General features: G+C 30.0%; 1 protein-coding gene across 11 annotated transcripts in view; it reads left to right on the top strand.

The window, feature by feature from the left end:
* The window catches only part of LOC143252402 (serine/threonine-protein kinase VRK1-like), a 43,590-nt gene that overhangs the window by 5,905 nt on the left and 16,286 nt on the right, over nt 1-21,399 (top strand). For 4 of the 11 annotated variants that reach the window (XM_076504454.1, XM_076504460.1, XM_076504459.1 and 1 more), the window contains 7 exons: nt 8,667-8,798; nt 9,693-9,836; nt 12,918-12,973; nt 14,681-14,750; nt 15,321-15,517; nt 17,142-17,240; nt 19,879-20,011. In XM_076504454.1, coding sequence (XP_076360569.1) covers nt 8,747-8,798; nt 9,693-9,836; nt 12,918-12,973; nt 14,681-14,750; nt 15,321-15,517; nt 17,142-17,240; nt 19,879-20,011 — 751 coding nt within the window. In that variant the 5' untranslated portion in view covers nt 8,667-8,746. Of the gene's footprint in view, nt 1-2,218; nt 2,304-8,666; nt 8,799-9,692; nt 9,837-12,917; nt 12,974-14,680; nt 14,751-15,320; nt 15,518-17,141; nt 17,241-19,878; nt 20,012-21,399 lie in introns of all 11 variants that reach the window. The other 7 variants (XM_076504455.1, XM_076504458.1, XM_076504456.1 and 4 more) reach the window with 3 other exon arrangements.

Here is a 21,399-nt window from a genome sequence, read left to right as displayed (position 1 = left end):
CAATTTGTAGTTAAAATATGTGTATATCTAAGTGAAATGAAATGAAATAAAAATAATTAATATATGATAAGATGTACTTGACACAACTGATTCACTTTTAATCTTTGTCATTTTATCAAACATGATGTGAGTAATGGAGCAATAAAAGTTTAATCCTCTGTAGTGGTCAAAAAGTAAATTTGATAGGATTCAAGAAAGTTTAATAATAATAAGACTTTAAAAATGGTGGTTGTTTTTTGACCCAAAGCTACCAATAGGTTATTTTGATGTATCCACTATGGTGAATTAAATTTCAGATTTTATTATTATAAGTCCGTAAACTTATGGCTGACACACGGGGACCTTAGAAAAAAATAGTGATTTTAACTTTAGTTTTGATAACTACCTTATAATATTGATGTGACTTAACTAATGACATACTGTTGTACTATATAGGAGACTTTTATATAGCTTGTATTAAGTATATTAAGAGCTTACACTAAGAAGAGGTAAATAATGGTCAGTATGCTATAGTGGGTCTTTACTACCTTAAACTAAATTTGTAGACATAAAGGTTTCAAGGAGATATTCTTTAAAACACTTATAATTGATAAGAAGTTAGCTGAATTTGCTTCAAGAGTGAGTTAATGAAGTGTTGAAAAAGCCTCAAAAGAAACTTCACTTGTGAAAAATGTGTGAATTTGTTCATGAAATCTTGTGTTGAACAAATTGTGTTTTACCAAATAAGGTATGAATAGTAAACATTGTAACAGTTTTAAATGTTTCTATTTGAAAACTAAATATTTGTAACTTCAAAATTAAACTTATTTTTTAAAAACTATTAACTCAAATCTTAGATTGACAAATTCTATACCAAAAGCTAATTAGTGTTTTGTAATGAAATAATTTTTTTTGCAGTGAGGATCAATGATAAGTTTGTTTGTTTGTGCTAAGAAAACCTTGGTAATTCTGTAAGAGAATATCAGTATATCTACAAGCATCAATAATGTACAAAGCTGCATTAGAGCCATATTTATGTTTGAATAAAGAAAAATTTTCATCTTGTGAGCTGAGATTACCTCTCACATTTTTTTGGTATTCTTTGTACTTATTGAAAATTTTTGGTCAATTTCGGCTATGTTTTGTCAAGGAATAAATATATACTTTGCCAGACATGCGAAACAATAGTAATTTTTGAGTAACATTTTATAGAACATTAATTTATCAAAATTATAAAAAGATTTTAAAATTGTGGATAAAATGTGATTTTATAATAAGAAGATTAATGTGTAGAGATTAATTTCTGAAATCAAAAGTTTATATTGTTTTAAACTCCATGTTTAATAACATTAATTTTAATAACCAATGGTAACTGATTGATCCCTGTTTTCTGTCTTTGTTTACACTGAAAAATGTATTTGATAGTTTCAGTTTCATTACATTTTTGTTCCTTATGAAATAGGTTACCATCAGCATAATGGAGGCTAATACTAAAAACAAGTGTATAGGAGAAGAATTGACATCCTGAAAAGTAAAGGATGGTTTTAAATTTTTTCCTTTCCTATGGGTTGTGCAGGAGCAGCCTTTAAAGACCAAATGGTCTTATGTTAAAGGCTTTTTTAGCAATATCTGTGTTTTTTCAGTTGAAAAGTATGACCTCTCAAAATGTCACATATTCCAAGTGCATCACTTTTCCAATATTGAAATTTTCTTGCATATTACTACAGTCATTAAATTGATGATTTAATGACCTTGTGTCTAGTAGAAATACTTTTAATACAGTTAATTATTGTATCTTCGGTTGTGTCATCAGTTAATTGAATAATATAACTGTCCAAAAGGCATTCTATGTCATTAATGTAAGTACCAAAAATAGTTCTAAAACAGATCCATTGATGATTCCATTGGTCACACACAGTTTCTATCATGAAGCCAATTTTCCACCCACTTAACCTTTTCTATGAGTTTCTTTGTGATTTACAAACAATTAACTGAGGTGAGGTGTTCTTACTCAAATGTGATTATACAAAAAATATATATTTTATTGTGATTTGATTATACTTTGGATTTTCCATTAATAGCAATAGTCACGAGTTGAAACAACACCTTGTAAGAAGAAAGATGAAGTAAATGTTTCTCATTATTATTAGTTAAAATGAATATTTTAAAGTGTGCAAAGGTACAATCATTGGAGACTGATAATTAAATTATCATAGTTAACCTTATTGTTTCATTTTAGGGCAAACAAAAATTTTCCACAAGGGATATAATGTTCTGTTATGAAGGCTTTCATCCTTACAGTGCAACTTGAAGTTTCAAAAGAGGTAGCTAAAAATGTATAGTTTAAAAACTAAATTCTCAAAGTTTCATCACCTTCATATTCAATTATGTTTGTTAGTTATTTAAGCATATGTTGTTTTTCAAAGGTATTACGTTTTATGATTGAGTATCGACTAGTTGGATAGAATTTACTATCTGTTTCATCAAAACTATAAAAATTGTATTTTATTTGGCATACATTGGCACGTACGCTATATGTTGTTTGTAGCTCAAACATTCTCGGTTACTTTGTGGCATTGCATTGTAAAGGTAGTAAAAGTAAACAAATCACTTAATGTCAGGTGTATTAATAGAATATTGATTATTACTAGATAAGTACTTTGCATTGTGCAGTAACTACAGAAACTCTACAGTTTTAAACTGTTTGTATCTTTGAAAACACTGCAGTATGGTTTCTCTAATCTGTAAAATTAAACTTTCCTTGGAAAGATCTTTATTCTATCTGAAAATGTTTTCTGATGCATATGTTTTAAGAAATAAATTTTGACTTCATTCATTTTACTTTTAACAATTTTAGAGGTCCACTAGTACAGAATTCTACGAGATTTAAAACTAGCATAATTATTTGTATGCTACAATTTGACCAGTTAGAGGGCTGCTTGCATGTGATTTTACTAGATCCAAAACTAACCTAAATATTTATATATTACAGTTAAACCAGTTAAAGTTCCACTGGCATGGGATTTTACTAGAGCCAGATCTAGACTTAACATTTGTACATTATAGTTTGATTAGTTTTAAAGGCAACTAGCATGGTGCTTTACTACATCCCATACTAGGTTCAGTATTTGTATATTACATTGGAAAGTCTTACCTTTGAAGTAAGCAACTGAGGAACCAGTCAGTGATTGTAGCAAAGTATATAACTATTTTTACATTTTATTGTGTTGTTTATGGCTCATTATTTTAAGCCTACAGATAAATAATAAGATTATCAGTGTTATTTTTATTCCTGATAAGTAATATGTTACAAAATTACTATACTAATATACCCCAAAAGAACATCTGAACTTCAATTTACATTGTTAATATTAGTGTGATAGTGATATGCTAAACCATGGTATTTTGGACTGAACATATTTAACCCTTATTTAAATTGCTCATTTTTGTGCTTGAAATGATTCCAGTGACTTCTGAATTGCTTACCCTGCTCTAATGATAAATGTTTTAAGAAGAGCTGGCTTATAGCATTTTTGTGATTTTTTTTTTTAAATGAGAATGACTGCTTTAATTTCTAGTTTTAACAGTTTCAAATTGGTGTGCCAGTTAATGTTATTTTTTGGATTTTATTGTGTTGTGGGCTGTTATTTTGATGGTTTTTGTTCACTATTTTTTTTTTTTTTCATAGTTGGTGAATTCTGTAAATTTTAGTGAAGTACAAGCTTTGTAGAATCTCAAACCTTCCTGTAAATTGTAGAAAACTAATAAAACAAACAAGCGTACAAAAAAAACTAAACTGAATGAGTTTATGTTGATAGGCTCAGTGTCAGTTAGTGAGTTAGACCATGATAGTGGATTTGTTTGTTCATGTGTTAATGAATTTGTATATCCACTTGTGATTAATTAAGCAAACTGGAAGGTACATGAGTCATCATGTTTTTTGTTAAGTGATTAGTGAGGAAATTTTACAAGAAATTTAGGTGTGTATTTGTATTGGAATTTTTGGTGAAACATTATTTGTGAAATTAGGCCTACCAGTGAATATAGCCTGTAGCAAATATTTTTGAAGAAATAAATTAATTTGTTCTCTTTTCTTGAATGGACTTTGTTTCAATTTTTTACTTAGTTGCTGTAAATTGAAAAGAGTTTTTATATTTATGTTAAATAATAGGGACACTTCCACAATCTTTTAAGTATGTGCATTATTGAACTTTTGAAAAAAATTAACAAATTCATTCATTTAGTAATTACTTGTTACAAAAAATATTATGTAGTTTTCTTTACTGTTATTTCAAACAATTGAGTTTATTTTACAATTTCATAAATGTATTTAATCTTGATTAATTTATTTGTATATCTTATGGCATTTAATCAATAAACTACACCTTGTAAACCAGAAATAATTTTCACAAATACCTATTTTGGAATAATAACTAATTGTGGTTTTAAAAGTGTATAACTTTTAATAATTATATAGTTTTTACAAGAATATTGGATCACAAGTGTTATGTTCATAACTATTTGGATACTAAAGCAGATTTTTAAAGAGTCAAGAGAAACAAATAGCCAAAATGAGTTTTGTTTATTTATCAGGCAATTGCAAGCTTAGTTTTAAAAAACCTAGGTTTTTGAATATTATTCAAGTACCTAAATTTAAACATATAATTTTTAAAGCAAAACTTGATAGTGATGTCCATCTTTCAAAATCTGAAAAAACATTAGGAAATAAAACTAGAAAGCATATTCAGATAGTATAATATTATTGTATTAACAAATGTGTTTAATTTCTCCATGGTACTTGCTGTAATGTTTTATTTTTATGATGATGATATAACATGTATTGATGTCTTCAGAGTTGGCTGCATAATCAAGATTTCAGTATTTTTTTCATGAAGGAAGAGACGTTCTCTGTGAAAAACATTATTATTATTAGATTCATCTTTATTGATCATTTAATATTGAGGTAATCTAAAAGAAATATGAAGGTTAAAACAATGTTAGTTTATTCTGTTGTATACACATTTTAATTACTGTAGCATTATAATTACTTATAAAGTTTGAAACCAAGTAGGGAATAGAAAATTAGAGAAGTCAGGATGTAAACAAGGATGAGTTTTGGTGTTAATGAAGAAATATTATATTTATGACCAAGAAATTGTTCACATTGGCCACAAATTCATATAGGCTTGTCTTCAAAGTGAATCTGTTTACCTTTTAATGGCAAAAATAACTTTTTAAACAATCAACTGTACATCTCATCAATTATGACAAGATTGCTTTTATAGTATTTTTTTGTATTGTGCATTATGATTTTTTTTTAAAACTTTTAACAGTCATAGAATGTGCACACATTTACCATTCTGGCATCTTGAATTTGGAAATGGATCCTGTAATTAACTCTGTGACTTAGTTTTATTTTTTCTCTAAAACAATTGTCAAAACATTCATATTACAAAAGGGTAAAATGATCTCGATTCTAAGTAGAAGTATGACTACATTTTTTGTTGATGTACAAAAATGTATCTCTGATAGTAATAATTTTATTGTGTTGACTGTCTTATCTGGGAGACATGGTCCAATTTAATCACTCCTTGTTGCTGAACTTATGTGGCTTTTGGATACATATTATATGCCTTCAATACCATCTTTACTGTAGAACTACCAACAGCATCATGAAAAACAATGCATGTGGGTGCAAATATGGTAGATTAAATATGTAATATTTAGGGTTCAGAAGACTTAAGTGCATGGCTTGAGGATACAAGTTAGCTTATTCATGTCTTTTTGCCAAACTTTTACATGCCTGGGGCATGTCAGATAATGCTACTGTTGAACAACTGCTTAGTTGCACTATGCTTCCAAAATGTATCTTTACTGTTGGTTAATGTAGTTGTAAGCATTTTTGTAGGTATATCTGGGTCAAATTATTTGACTTGATGCAGGGTACTGCATGGTGTTATACTGCCAGTATTTTGAGGGAATGCCTAGAACAAATAACATAGGAGTTGGGGATTGGCTAGCAAAAAAATGTAAGTATCAGAGGACACATCTGGGATATCTTTCACTGATATTCACAGCAGTGCCTTAATCATTTGTGGATTAGAGTTTAAAATTGATTTGTACCAATTAAGTAATGTAACAAGATTCTTTGTCATTTTTCATAGACAAACCAGAAGTATGTCATGCAGGTGCATGTAACATACTAATGCCAGTGGAGTACCATACTTGTTACTGAGTATTTCCTATTTATTTTTGTCCAAACAAGCTTTATTCAGTCAGATATCGAGTCTCATCAGCTTGAGACTGAGGACACTTTATAATTCTTTACTTTTTATGTAAATAAATGGCACTTATGAAATATCCTATATTATTTATTCTAATAAATTTTTTTTGGAAAAATGTTAAATCCTGTCCTTTCTTTAGTTGAGATAGTAGTAACTTTCATGTTTAACCTGTTTTTAGATAGAGTTTGGAATTAGTGAAATTTGCTAAACAATTTTTGTATTTATTTAAATACACAGAACAAACAAAAACAATGAAGAATATTCTCTCAGTGATAAGTCTTATATTTTATAATTACTGAAAACCAGGTTTTGTACAGATAGCTACTTTTGTAGCTTTGAAATTTGACAAACAAAACACATTCTTGAGTTGTCTGTAAAATGTTTATAACCCCATAAATATACTTTTGATATCTTCAGTGAATAGGACATGGGATATTTTGCAGCTTTTAATTTAATAATAAACAAGGATAATTCACTCTTTATTCTCCCAAAGAATAATAGTAAACTATTTGAAAAAGCTTGAGTTTTGGGTCTCATTTGAAAACCACTACAACCTTTATGTGTGATCCTGTGTGTTAACTTCTTAATCAGAACAAGCAGAATGGAAAAACGTCAATGACTTGAATGGTTGAAATAATTTAAAATAGTAATAATTGAAAGCCCTGATTTTAGCTAGTTTATTATTTATGTGAACTTTGACATTAATTGATTAAATGTAATAAACTTGAATTAATTGAAAATAATAATGAAAAATTATAATGGTAATATCAAGACACAAGGTAAAGTGTATGTTAAGTGGCCAAAATAACTTGTAGAACTTTGTGTATGTGATGAGCAGGAGTGATAGTTTAGCAGTTTTCCACTTTCTTCAGCTTGGACTGTGGTAATTCAAACTATCATAAATTTTTAATTGGATGTGCTCTATTGGATTTTTACTTCACATACAAAATTTCAAGGCAATCCATTAAGGAATACACGAGACATAAAGTCTCCAGTTTTAATTGCATTTTTTCCTTTGCATCAAAAATGCAAAAAGTTTACTTGATAGAAAAACACTTAACTTTCATGGATTTTTCAAATTTAATACACTTATAGATGTTTTATAACTTAGGTGTGAAAGCAGTCTAAATATAAGCAATATTTGCAAAGGTTTTTGACAAAAACAGGTTAGTTTTGGTCAGAATATTTGCACATGTCTATGCAAAAAGTCATGAGCTATCTGCCTGAGATTTTTACTGCAGCTTTATCTTAGGGTAAAAACTGGAACATTTTTAGTTTTTGGCATTTGGATTAAAGACAGCTAACTTAGAGCAGCAAAACTATAGGGTGAAAACGTGCAGATATATAAATATTGGATAGGACAAGTAAACTAGATGCGTAGTTTCTGGAACAAGTTTTTAAAAGAATCCTACAGGTATTATTCATGGCCATCTTTTAAGCACAAATTTCTTAAATATTATGAGACTATTAATTAAAGAGCATTTAGCATCACACAAAATTATCATAAATAATGATACTTGATACAGCTCTACCTGAGTGCATGTGGGAGATGACAAGAAACTTTTAATCTGTTTTCAGTGTTGTTACTATAAAAGAAGTTAACACTATTTTAGAGAGGAAAACTACCACTCTATTTTATAAAGAATCTGGTTGATTCTATATAGGTCAGTCCCAAATAATCAGTTTGCAATTTAAAGGTAATGTTGGTTACTGTCAAGTATCACTTTCTTGCTGTGGTTTGTTGGTGTGTATTTACAGAAAGTCATGATATCTAATAAGGAACAATTTAGATGAAGAAAAAAAAATGTGGCAAAAAAAGAATTGAGCATTTCAGTTAAACTGGTAGCTACATGTAAGCATTGATAAGAATTGATATCCATTTATTAGTTAGCTAGGCTTTGTATTTTGTTTTAACCACCATCTTTCTCCAAGTTGAACAAGAAAATGTGGCATGGCTAACTAATGGATACTTGCTCTAAAATTCCTGGCTGTCACATGTGATTTCATTCCTTTAAGTCACCTAGTCAATCATTATTTGAATGTGCCTTTTTTTTATTTCCTTCCCAAAAGTATTTTTGATCACATGTTGATTATTGGTTAATTGGAAAAAGTAGAAACAGTAATAATCAGAAAATTAATTTTGATTACTGAATAGCTAGAATAATATGAAAAAGTAGTTGATTATTTGACTTGACTAATAATATAATTGCTCAGTTCTGCACTGTTGAGTGCAATATTTTTCTACATTTGTATCTGTTTTTTTTCATACATGCAGTGAAATGTTACATATTTTTCATGAATTTATTCTTTGTGATGAATTTCCATGCTTTCAAGATGTCTTGCCTACTTTATGACATAGTTTGTACTTGTTTAAATATTAGATTTTTACTTATTTTCATCTAGAACATATAAAGTCTATGGAGTAGTTTTTATGAGCTGTTGAGGCTTTGCTACAAATAGTGTACCTTGTAAGTTTATTGAAGATGCCCAAACGAGGAAGCCGAGAGAATGAAGGGCCAGATGAGAAAAAGAAAGGTATGGGAGTATGAGAACAGTCAATTTCATTTTGATAAATATTAACAGTTTATGTTTTTTAAGTATATAATGTATCTGAAATTAGTGTTTTAAACAACAAATACATGTACCTTGCACATGGCCTAGAGTGCCCAATTTGCAATCTGTGGGTTGTGGAATTGTAAAATACAACCAAAAATGTCACACTTTTAACCTTGAGGGCATTATATTGATAACGAGTTAGTGGTATTGACAAACTGCATTCCTTCTGTACTATCACTTCAAACTAAGTGATGGCTAGCACAAATAACCAATAAGTAACTTTGTGTAAAAGTGAACATACAAATAAACCTTGAATCATAAAAGATAATTACTGTTGAATTTCTGTTTGCATATGCACACATTCAGATTTTTATTCAGATTTAACTATTTTTAACATATTTTTCACTTTTGGCTTTTCTTTGTATGTGGGTGAGTGGGGGCCTCTGTTGACTAGTTGCCTTCCCTTTTGTTTACCACTTTAAAATTAGGGACAGTTAGCACAGATTGCCAGTGAGTAACTTTACCAAAATTTCAACAAAAGAAACCATTTGATTTGTGGCAAGACATTTCTTACACGATATATAGAGTACTTCTCGGTACTAACTACTTTGACAAAAACATTGGAACATGAAAAGGTGAAATTTATGCAAAAATACTTTGAAAAAACTGACAGTACATTATTGAGTACTTATTAATACCCTTTATTGTAACAAAAAAATACAGCTCTCTCTATATATGTTGTAGGTTTGTTATGATCAACTTTTGACATAGTAATTAGCAATTTCTTAAACATTATTGTGCAATTGGGTGCCATTTTCTTACTACTAGACACTATATAATGTGAATAATATTTTTATTTTTCATGTATTATAGCAGTTATTCGACCACGAGTTGCATCAAATGGTCATCGTCTGCCTGATCCTATTCCTCCAGGGGAAGTGCTGACTGATGTTATGAAAAAACAGTGGAAACTAGGAAGCTCAGTGGGTTTGGGTGGCTTTGGTGAAATATACTTAGGTGTGTGAATATTTTTAGGTATTAAAAGGTTTTAAATGTGTTTGATGCTTAGTAATTTCACATGAACATTCTTGTTCTTTGAATATGTTACTTTGCTATGTGAAAACTCCTTTATTAGCAAGATAGAAGTATTAGTTTTTATTTGGATCTTCCAGGATTAAATCTTGAGTATAGGTTTTCACACTTTATTGTACTGCCTGCAAGCAACAGTACTGAAACTTACTGGTTAATTAGAATGATACAGACTTGTGATAGTTTTATTATCTTGAAATTTTTACATGTTCTACTGGGATACCTGTGCATTTAATCCAAAAATGATATCCATTTTTTTTCATATGAACAGATTTTTTTCCAGAACAACAAATGTGTACTTTTACATAAGTGAATCATTTTCACTGAAATTGGATCATATTTGATTATGCTTAACATGTTGACAACCACTAGTTACAGGCATGAGAGTCTTATTGATCATTCTAGAATTCAGGACAAACAGACCACTAGTACATAAACGGTTAACAGGCTGCATGACGTATCATTACTTGATAGTATTTGTATGTGTGTACACTGACTTTTTTTTTCTTTATTATATATTTTTCACGATAGCGAGAAAAAGTTATGTGAATGATCCAAACATATTTAGTTATATTTGTGATATATTTGTTGTAAAGAAACAAAAGGAAAACACTACAGAATTTGCCCAAAAAACATATTATGCACATTTTGAAATTAAATTTGAGGATCAAGATAAATCATGGATTCTGCACAAAATTTGGACTCTTTGTATCAAAGAGTTGAGACAGTGGACTAAAACCAAGAAAATGGCTTTGCCTTTTGGAATTCCAGAGGTCCAGCATAAACCTACAAAACATGGAGATGACTGCTGTTTTTGCTTGTGTAACGTGCAAGGCTACAACACTTGAAATAAAAAGGAAATTTTTTATTTTAACCTTCATTGTCTTATAAGACCTGTTGTCATGAGCCTGGTATATCTGCACCTACTCAACCTTAGACTGTTGATGCAGTTTCATTTGATTCTGAATCTGATATCAGTAGAAATGATGATATAGATTGTTTTCAACCTGAAATGTCTGGTAAACCACAACTTTTTACAAAAGGTGAACTTAATGGTTTGGTGAAAGATTAGAGCCTTCCAAAGGATTCTTCAGAGATTTTAGAATCGAGACTTTGGGCTAATAATTTACTTTCTACAGGGATATCATTTTACTTGTACAGAAATTGTAAGAAAGAGTTTATAGCCATACATTCTGCTAGAAGGTTCACTGGTTTATTTTAACAATATTGCTAAATTAATACCAACACTAGGAGCTGCAGTCTGTGGACCAAGATTGTTCATTGATTCCTCTAAAAGAAGTCTAAAAGTTGTTCTCCTTTACAATAGTAACATAATATATGTCTGTTCCTACTGCTCATCTAAGTTCACTTGAAGGAAAGGTATAAAAATCTAACTTCTTCTAATAAGGTCAAATAGAAAGAACGAGGTTGGATACTTTGTGGAGACTTAAAAGTCCTTTGTGTATTGTTGGGTAAACAATCTGGTTATACAGTTTCCATGTTTTCTGTGTGAAGGGGGCAGTGGAGCACAAAATCAGCACTGGATAAGGAAGTAATGGCCACACAGAGTCAGTCTGATACCAGGATCAATAAACATTGAATGTAAAAGTTTACTGAAAAAAACAGAAAGAGCCGTATTACCTCCATTTCACACAAAACTGGACTTGATGAAACAGTTTGTAAAGGCCTCAGACAGAAATGGCAACTGTTTCAAGTATCTTTGTGAGGAATTGTTGTTGGGTCTCAGATAAGGAAATTTATTTTGGATAAACAGTTTAAAAGGACAATGAAGAAAGTTGAAAAAAGAGGCACAGATTGCCTTTAAAGATGTTATTGACAAATTCTTAGGAAACAACAAGGACCCAAATTATGAAAATATTGTCAAAAATGTACTTGATAATCTTAAAGACTTAGATTGTAATATGAGCTTGAAAGTTCACTTCTTACACCCACATATTGACTATCTCCCTGAAAATCTTGGAGCCATCAGCAAAAAACAAGGGGAAAGGTTTTATTAAGACATCAGGGAAATGGAGAGAATGTATCAGGGAAGGTGGAACATTAGCATGATGACTGATTACTGCTGGTCATTGAAAAATACATGTTCAATACACAATTACATAAAAGAAAGACCATAACATACAGTTCTGAAACTAACAGATGTGGGTTTCACACAAAAATCAGGATGAACAAGGACACATATTCATTTAACATCAGTGTTCTTCCCTTTTCTTAGTCTGTTTGTTGTTTTTTAACAAATAATAATAAATATTGTTCAGTGTGGTAAAAAAAATAATTTCACCTAAGTAAGAGTTTTCTTTTTATTAACTATTTGTAAAAAAAATCTATGTGATAGGGAAAAAAAAAAGAATATTATTTTCCAAATCTGCATAGCTAAATTTTGGCAAATCCATTTTTTAAAACCAAAACAATATTTATGAAGTTCAACTTTACAAGATTGTGTAATCAGAAATATTAGTTTTGATTAATTATTTTCATGATGATTGATTTAATCATAATATTGATTACTGGATAGTTGTAATAATTGCATTTTGTTTTGTGATAATTTTAGTTTTTATTCTTGTATGCACTGCTTGAAAATTTGGATTATGTTTATGTTGACAGAAATTTGCTATGTAAAATTATATTGTATGAACAAATTAACAAAACAGTGGCAATATTGACAGTAGTCTTATGTTTTAAACATTAAAAAAAAAACTTGCTTCAAATGAGTGCGTTATTAATGAGGCATTTTTTCTTCTAGTACTATTATTAAACAAAGATGTTACGGTTGTGTATTGTTATTATGTATCTTCTCAGACTTTTAAGCTCTTAAACATGTTTGTTTAGTACGGTTTTATGCCGATGAATAGAACTAACATAGTGCTGTTTTCTTTGATAATGTAAAATGAGGCTAGAAATTGAATACTAACACTGGAAGGTATTTTGAAATTTTAAAATAAAGTAAAATGTGCTGGTCTTTAAACCTTCAATTTATTTATCTTTTAGCTTCAGACAACATTACAAAAACAGTAGGACCAGAAGCATCATATGTTATTAAAGTTGTAAGTGATTCTTTTAATTTTGTTAGTTTTAAGGTTTAATGGGATCTTTACTGTTAAAATTGGAAGCCATATTTGTTAGCTTGTTTTATAGGTATATTTGTTAGTAATTATCAGTAGCAACGTATCATCATTTTCATGATAAATTTTTGTTTTAACTTTTGTTGGATTCTGATTCTTTTTAACAGGTGTAATAAAAACAATTATGTATAGATAAAAAAGTAATATTGTGTGGCCATTCAACAGTGTATCACTTATACAGACATATAACGCATTAATTAAATTCAAGTAGCAGATAAGGGGTTAAGCATTAAACATAATTACAAGTAGTGCAAAAGAGCTATACATTTGAATTAATGGAAAACTGTGGTAGTCTAATTGTATTTTAGTACATGTCACACTTCAGTTGGTCAAAATTAATACTGATTAAAGTGTTCAGGTATAACAGTCTATAGTTTTTCTGATGTTGCACAGTAACCTTTACACTGCCATGTCTGGTGTGAAAATATTTGAAAAACTGAAAAGCTTGATCAGAGTTCTCCAAAATGTCAAATATGTCCTATGTTTTTGGTTGCTATTCTTCAGATTCCTAATCAACCATTTCCTATGTTAAGTGTAGTAGGTGCATAAAGTACCATCAACAATTAAACATGTAAACATCTGAAAGATGTGACTTCAGCTGCTGTAGCTGTTGCCCACAGTGTTAATTTTTGTCTATAGAGGTAAATTGTGTGGTGTACTGAAGCCCACTTATGAGTACAACAGTTGTCAGGTGGTTCAGAAGACTTGTGGTTTCATTTACTTGTCAAACTCCCTAATGTTAAGGTTGTTTGACCACAAGTGACTCAAGTTGAGTCAGTAACATATGTTTGAGGATGCATCTAGATGGTCACAGGCAGAACAAGTTGAGCACAAGTGTATGCATGCATCCTGTTTTTTCGTATGTTGATGCAGCAGGTTTTAGGGTAATTGTTAAGACTTGTATTTCATGCCAGGACTAAGCTTGTTCTGGGAAATTGTTAGCTTTTTCCAGCTGGACAGGAATGTAATTTTTTCCAGTATCTGCTTGCCTTAGCAAAGCCTGAATTCACTTGTGGGGAGAGTAAAGTCTACAAATTGGTTCCATGTGTCTGTAATTCAAATTACCCCTGACACTGGGAGTCAAATAACTTCATCATGCTTCGTGATGCAAGTTAATTGTACTCAAAGTGAACAAGTAAATTCATGTTTAGTTTCACAAATAATTTAAGTTATATTTGTGCAGTTAAAAGAAAGTTATGCTGTAACACTACAACAAAATTTAGTTAAAATTTACATAGAATTCCTATTATGCTTAGAAATAATACCAAAGTAAAACATTTGTTAATATTTGCAAAGTTTGGAAATTGTTTGTTCCTACAAATCAAATGTATTGTTGAGTTAAAAAATACGCAAAAACAAACCATATATTTACTGTTTTTTTTCATTCAGATTGAACAAGTAACTATTTCACTGAATAAAAATGAATCACTGATCTACAAGTATCCCTTATAATTATAAGTTATTTCTTCAACACCAGTGAAAACAATGGGTTCTCTTTGTCACTTGATATGGTGTAGATTTTTAAGCAATTACGTGCCTCATTTCATCCTTCTGAATAAAATCTGTGAAGGTTTCATGTTGTCATAAGTAAATGTACTTAATGTTTCACTTCTTGTAAATATTGAGCAGGAACATCACACGAATGGACCACTCTTTTCTGAGATGCACTTCTATCATCGTGTGGCAAAAACTGAACAAAGTAAGTTTGATACATATGTAAAAAATCCTTTTTAACACAATGTGTAGAAAACAAATTGTAATAATCTTTTCTCTGTACAACTGTTGTTGTTTTTTCGAAATCCTAACACTGTGACATAGTCATTTGTAGCAAAACTTGAAGGTAGCAGTTACAGTTACACCTCCACTATAAAAGATATACTATTGTTATATATATTAATTTTATGCATATGTATATATGTCTGTGTGTGTTGGTAGAGTGATAGTAAAATGTGTTTCATTAATGTAATGGAATATTTAACATGAGATATGTTATTGATGTAATGGAATATTTAACATGAGATGTGTTATTGATGTAATGGAATATTTAACATGAGATGTGTTATTGATGTAATGGAATACTTAACATGAGATATGTTATTAATGTAATGGAATATTTAACATGAGATATGTTATTAATGTAATGGAATATTTAACATGAGATGTGTTACTGATGGCATTGTTTCTGCTAATATTGAACCAAGTTTACAAAAAAGACAGTTTTTTTGTTTACAGGGAAATATTTGTTTGGAATATTTTTCTTTGTTTACAGTTGATGAGTGGGTCTTGAAAAAGGACTTAGATTTTCTAGGAATGCCAAGGTTTATAGGGTCAGGATCTCATGAATATCATGGGATCAAATATCGTTTCATGGTAATGGAAAGATTTGGAGAAGACCTACAAAAAATTCTTGACAGAAGCAATAAAATGTTTCCTGAAAAAACTGTTTACACATTAGGAATTAGAATTGTAAGTAGTGAACTTCCTGTTTTGTTTTCAGATACATTAAGCTTTTTCTTGACTAGACCTGAGCCACTAGTTGAATACAGTTAATGAAGATATTTTTGGAATCTAATTATTAGAATTAGTATATTGCAGTGGGTATTTATGTTGTAAAAAATGAGTATGTGTGTGAAACGTACTCAGGAAAAGATATATTGTATATTATAACACCCTTTTTAATAACTGAGAATTTGTTCATTCAATTTAAAGATAACTTTGTAATAATAATTATCATTAGAAAGAATTGTGAAATTTCAAAAATAAGAGTAAAACTCATGTCTATCATTTTTATAATAATTAGATTAGTTACTCATAAAAAAGAAAATTATCAACAATTCATTGTTTGCTTCATCTAGTTATCAGTAGCAATTTGTATATGAGTGTGTGGATGTATCAGTGTAGCCATCTTTATGCATCTGTATATAGTATGCTTTGAATTTGTAGTGAAAAAATAGTATTAATGACAAGATTGTAAGTATTGTCAGCTGCAGGCATTTGGCAAAAACAGTTTTCATATCTGAGAAAGGTTGGTATGGGTATTAACACTTATTGGTAAGCAGAGATCAATGTTTCAACCTTCCTAGGCCATCTTCAGGTTAGCAAAGAGAGTTTGCAGCTGACCGTTGCCATATACATCTTAGGGAAGACAGTATAAGTGGGTATGGGATTGTAGAGGGAATTGCAGTTGGATGTTAGGTTGTTAGTTAGGTGTTCCTTTATATTGGTTTAATTTTGGTTTTAGTTGCTGTATAAGTAGGGCTTCTTTAATTTTGTGTTTGTTTATATTTGATTCCCAACTTAATATCGGGGTGTTTGCTATGGTTATGTTGTGTTTATTTGACTTGCCATGTTCAAAAATGTGTGAAGGTGTGTTTTTTTTGTTCTTTGAATTTAGTTTCCATTTTTCTGCTTGTTTCTTCAATATAGAAGTCATGACAGTTGTTGCATTGTATTTTATAAATTATGTTGGTGTGTCATGTAAAATATGGCTTTGTTTTCCCATTTGCAAAGGTTATAATGTTTCAAAAAGCTTTGACTACAAACAATTACTTTAGTACTAAGAACATTGTGACTGTAATTGAATAATTGTAATTCATATGAGACACTAGATTATATAAATTTATATAATAATTTAACACTAGGATATCTTTGCTGTATGGATCACATCTGTATGTTTTATTTCCATTTTTACATGTTATTTGTATGTTTTAATGTCTTGTTATTATACTAATCTTTTAAACATCCGCATGAATAAAAAATTCCTTTCTAGCAGACCTTTTTTTGAGAATAGCTAAAACTTATGTTCCAAAATCTCTACAATTGAAAGCAGTTTAGCTGGGAACTTCATGCAGTTTCTGAATTCAGTGTAATGTAGCTTAATGTGTTTTAGTGCTGTTTAATATCCTTTTAAAAGTAAAGCAGATAATTGCAATATTATATTCACTGTTTATCAGTAACAATAGTTATGTGGTGACAAATAGTATTACTGTTGTAATTTGAATGTATGTGCAAAGAAAGTTTATATATCTTTGCTGTAATGTATTAATAGAGAACAAGTTTATAACACACTTGACAATTTTTTGTTGCATAGTTAGACATTTTGGAGTACATTCACAGTTTTGGATACATCCACGCTGACGTTAAGGCTTCTAATCTGCTACTAGGTTATGGAAAGGGCAGGGAAAATCAGGTACTGAAAGGAATTACTATTTTTATTATGTTTTCAAATTGGACAGATAGGTGTGTGAATCTTTGTGTATTGAATTCTTTTTTATGGCTTTATTAGTAATTCTTAAATACAGGATCAGATTAACATATAAGGCACACAATGCCATTGCCTAGGGCTCTGTGTTTTCATGACTACATATTATTATATAATTGATTAAATTGAACCAAAACATTTAAACTGATGAAAGCAGATTACTTAGTAAAAAATAAACTACTTTTAACATCATGATGAAATGTATGATAAACATTCAGTAAGAGATCTTATGAAGTTTAGAATTTGATCATCATATTAGCAAGTGCACATTGTGAATTTCACCATAAAGCACTGTGCCTATAAAAGCTTTTTCTGTAGCAATGAATAAGAATTGGATGTGTCAAAAAATTTTGCTTGTATCTTAAAAATAAAAAAAAATATTTAAAAACAATTATTGAATAATATTAAAAATAAAACTTTTTATAGTCATCTAATTGAGGTGAAGTCTCAGTATCTCATCTGTTATATGTAAATAGCTTATATTATCAGTTATTGATAAAGTCAATCCATAAGATAATAGAATAATCATTACTGATTTCACATAAGATATTCACAACTACCATGCAAAACATTTTCATTTTGTGCTTTGAGGCCCCATGGTAGGTTAATCTGGCACTGTCTAGATTTGTGGTTTAGTTTGGATATAGTTTAGTTAAAAGTTAAGTTTTTAAACTGAAGTAGTATTTGAAATTCTAATTTTATTTATTTAAATATGTGGAATTCATTTTCTACCTGTAGAGTTTTGATCATTTCTGGGTGATTTTTGTCATTAGCATATTATAGAAGTTTTTATCAGAATGAAACAAGAAATATAATTACTGATAACAGTTTTAGTTAATTTTAGTGTGGCATAAGGTACCATTGTACACTAGCTTTGATAGTAACACCAATAATTAAAATGTACATTACATGAACTTCTAAGTGATAAAACAAAAACTGATTTTTTTTTGTTTTATAAATACAAAATACTTAGGAAGTGCAATTTTATTGCTTTTGTAAAGATTTATCTTGAAATTTTTGTTTTTACAACTACTCATTGATTGGACTGGAGAAAGTGCTAGCTAGCTTGTAGTCTAGCATGCTAAAACTTGCAGGAAAACCAACCAATATTTAATGCATTGTAAGTGAAAATAAATAATAAAATCAGTTAATCTATTTTTTAACACTAAAATGTAAAAGTTGTAAGCAGTATTAAAATTTCCTCAGTGGCATGGTATTAAATTAACTATTTATTTTTATTCATCAGCTTGAAATGAGCATTGTCTTAACCACTGTTATAGATAGTATTAATTTAAAATTACAGCCTGTCACAATTACAAGTTTGCCAACTTGAAGTAATTTACATTAAACCTTAACATAAACAAGATTCACAATATAAAAACATTTAAAACTTCACTAAAGAAATACAAATGCACAATTCACTTGATTACAAAAATAAGCAATTTTTTAAAATAAGATTAGTATATTTAGAACATTCTTAATTTTATGTTAAGTAGAGTATAACTTGACTTACTCGAGGATTTAGCCTTTTTCTGTAGTTTACAGGAATGGGCACAACAGTTCTTGAATAAAACAATGCAGAACTTTGACAATGGCTCATAAGAGTACTTATTTGGTTAGGAGACAACTTTGTATTTTGCTTTTATGCGATTTCACTTGAAATATAGGTTTCATATTTCAGCTGATTAAATAGAGTTTAATCGAAAATCTCCAAATACACTTCTTTAAGCCCTAATTGAAAGGTTTTTTGGCACTTATTGGTGAAAATAATATCTTGAAAATCTTAAGATATTCAGTGCATTTCAGGACAGCTTGAGTTTGTACATCAAGAATTTTAATTGTAACTTATCTATAGCAAGCCTAAACAAAATTTATTGTTTATTTAGATAGGATGTTGTCTGAGCATCACATTGACATCAGCTCTTTTTACTGTAATGTTCACTGATAAACAACTTTCTGAGTGCTAGGTTTACTTTTAGATACACAGTCAAAAACAAAAATAATTTTTTAATGTTTCTTTGTTTATCTAAAACCTGAAACGAGTAAGTTTGAAGGAGAATATGCTTTCTTCAAAGTAGAACAAAATTCTAGACTTAGGTGTGGTTAATACTACACTTTGAGACTAAATCAAAGACTATTGTGTGTTCGTGTATGGTGGTGCTTTAGAAAAGAATTACGTGTGCATTACAATGGAAGCATTAGAGACATCTACACTGTGGATTAAGTAGCATAATGCAACTTAGTTTTGTTTTTCAAACCTAATATTTGACTCCATAATAAATACAATATGCCTGATCAGTTGTTTATATTAAGAATTAATTGCTTTTTTATTTTTCTTGAAAATATCTATATTAACAATCCTAATTAAAATTTTATAATTAAATTCTTTTCATAATGTTAACATCATCACACCTGGAATCTGTGACACTTATACACATAAAAAAAATAGTATTAATGTAATAGTAATACATTTCTACAAATTAACCTTATGTTGTGGTGCCACAGAATAGCAAGCATGTTCTGATTGTGTATCTGTACAACAGCTGGTGTTTTCTTCATATTCTAGGTGTACCTTGTAGATTATGGGCTAGCTTGTAGATATAATAATAGTGATGGAACTCATAAAGAATACAAGGAAGATCTTCGTAAAGCTCACGATGGTACTATCGAGTTTACTAGCCGAGATGCCCACATTGGAGGTATGTAAGTTTACACATTAAGAAGACACCAAATGCTATTTAAAAAATGTTGGTACATGCATGTTTTTAGCTTCTGGATCAATTGCCACCAAACCTGACATGTGTTTTTAAGCCCCACAGGGAATGACATGGGGAAGGGGTTGGATCTGTCATCCTCCCACCACCACCATGTCTTCTCTGTGCATTGAACAGATACATCAGCCAATATTTGTCAAATTCAAACTTGATTAAATCTAAATGGCATACATTACTTATTAAGTAATGGTAAAAAGTGTTGTATTTTTGTAAATTTTTTTGCTTAGTCATGCCATTGCAGTGATACAGTGGAGCGCCATTAAGCCGCAGACCAGTAAACCGTGAAATCGCTTAAGCCGCTGTAGCAAGTCTTGTCCCAAAATTTTTGATGTATTAAATCTACTACCTGGCTTTTTAAAGTTTCTCACGCTCTCCTTGTCTTTATAACTTCAAGGGGATATTTAAAAAGGATTTGCTTTAATTTGGGGAATAAATAAAATATGTTACAATAGAAATTGACCGTTAATCTACCTTATCTGCTCTCTATGTCAGCTTTATGGAGGCCGCCATTGTTACCGAATCACACCTCTCCATACATTAAAGTTAATCCGTGGTAGGTCCATGAAAAAAGTGATCAATAATTAAAGTATTATTTTTAATTCAATAATCCGATATTTTTATGGAATTGTATAAATATTGGCCACAAACCCAATAGAAATCACTTCAGTTTCTGAATTAATAGTGAGCATATCATATTGACATGGCCGCCTGCATGTAACACGGGAAGACGAAATTTTGCAGGGAAAAGCGAACCATCACAATGCATTGGTCGTTTGTGTTAAAATGGCACTTGTCAATTGTATCTGAATAGTCTATACATTAATATTATAATGATCACGCAATGGCCCGGATGAGGCTCCTCGGCGCAGCTGTTGGTGATTTCGGCTTTTCAGTCACAAAGGTTTCAGCCACGGACCACTTAAGCCGCGGTTAAGCAGGTTGACCCCTCAAATACCGTGGCTTAACGGTGCTCCACTGTATTTATAAGCCCTACAATATTTTGTTTTGAGTTTCAGAACTTCTGTATGTGGTTATGTTTAGAAGTTGCAGTTGTCTTTTTTTTTTTTTTATTATTCTAAGGTGGCAGAGAATGTTTAATTTAATTTCTATTTGCTGTGATATCTTAAGCAACAAAAACATAAAATTACAGCTTTCTCTAAGTAACAAAGCATTATACTGATGCAAACTGTTGTAGATAATTCCAGATTTATGTATAGTTGTTTGGCTGAAGGATGTGCAAAATGTCTGGAATATTATACAATTTTGGAACAGTTTAACCCCTTCATTATGTGTTGGGTAGAATCCACCCATCA

The sequence above is a fragment of the Tachypleus tridentatus genome, chromosome 6 (genome assembly GCF_004210375.1).
Source record: "Tachypleus tridentatus isolate NWPU-2018 chromosome 6, ASM421037v1, whole genome shotgun sequence".
NCBI lineage: Eukaryota > Metazoa > Arthropoda > Merostomata > Xiphosura > Limulidae > Tachypleus > Tachypleus tridentatus.
The sequence above is the reverse complement of the archived record's forward strand: the minus strand, read 5'-3'. Positions and strand labels throughout refer to the sequence as shown.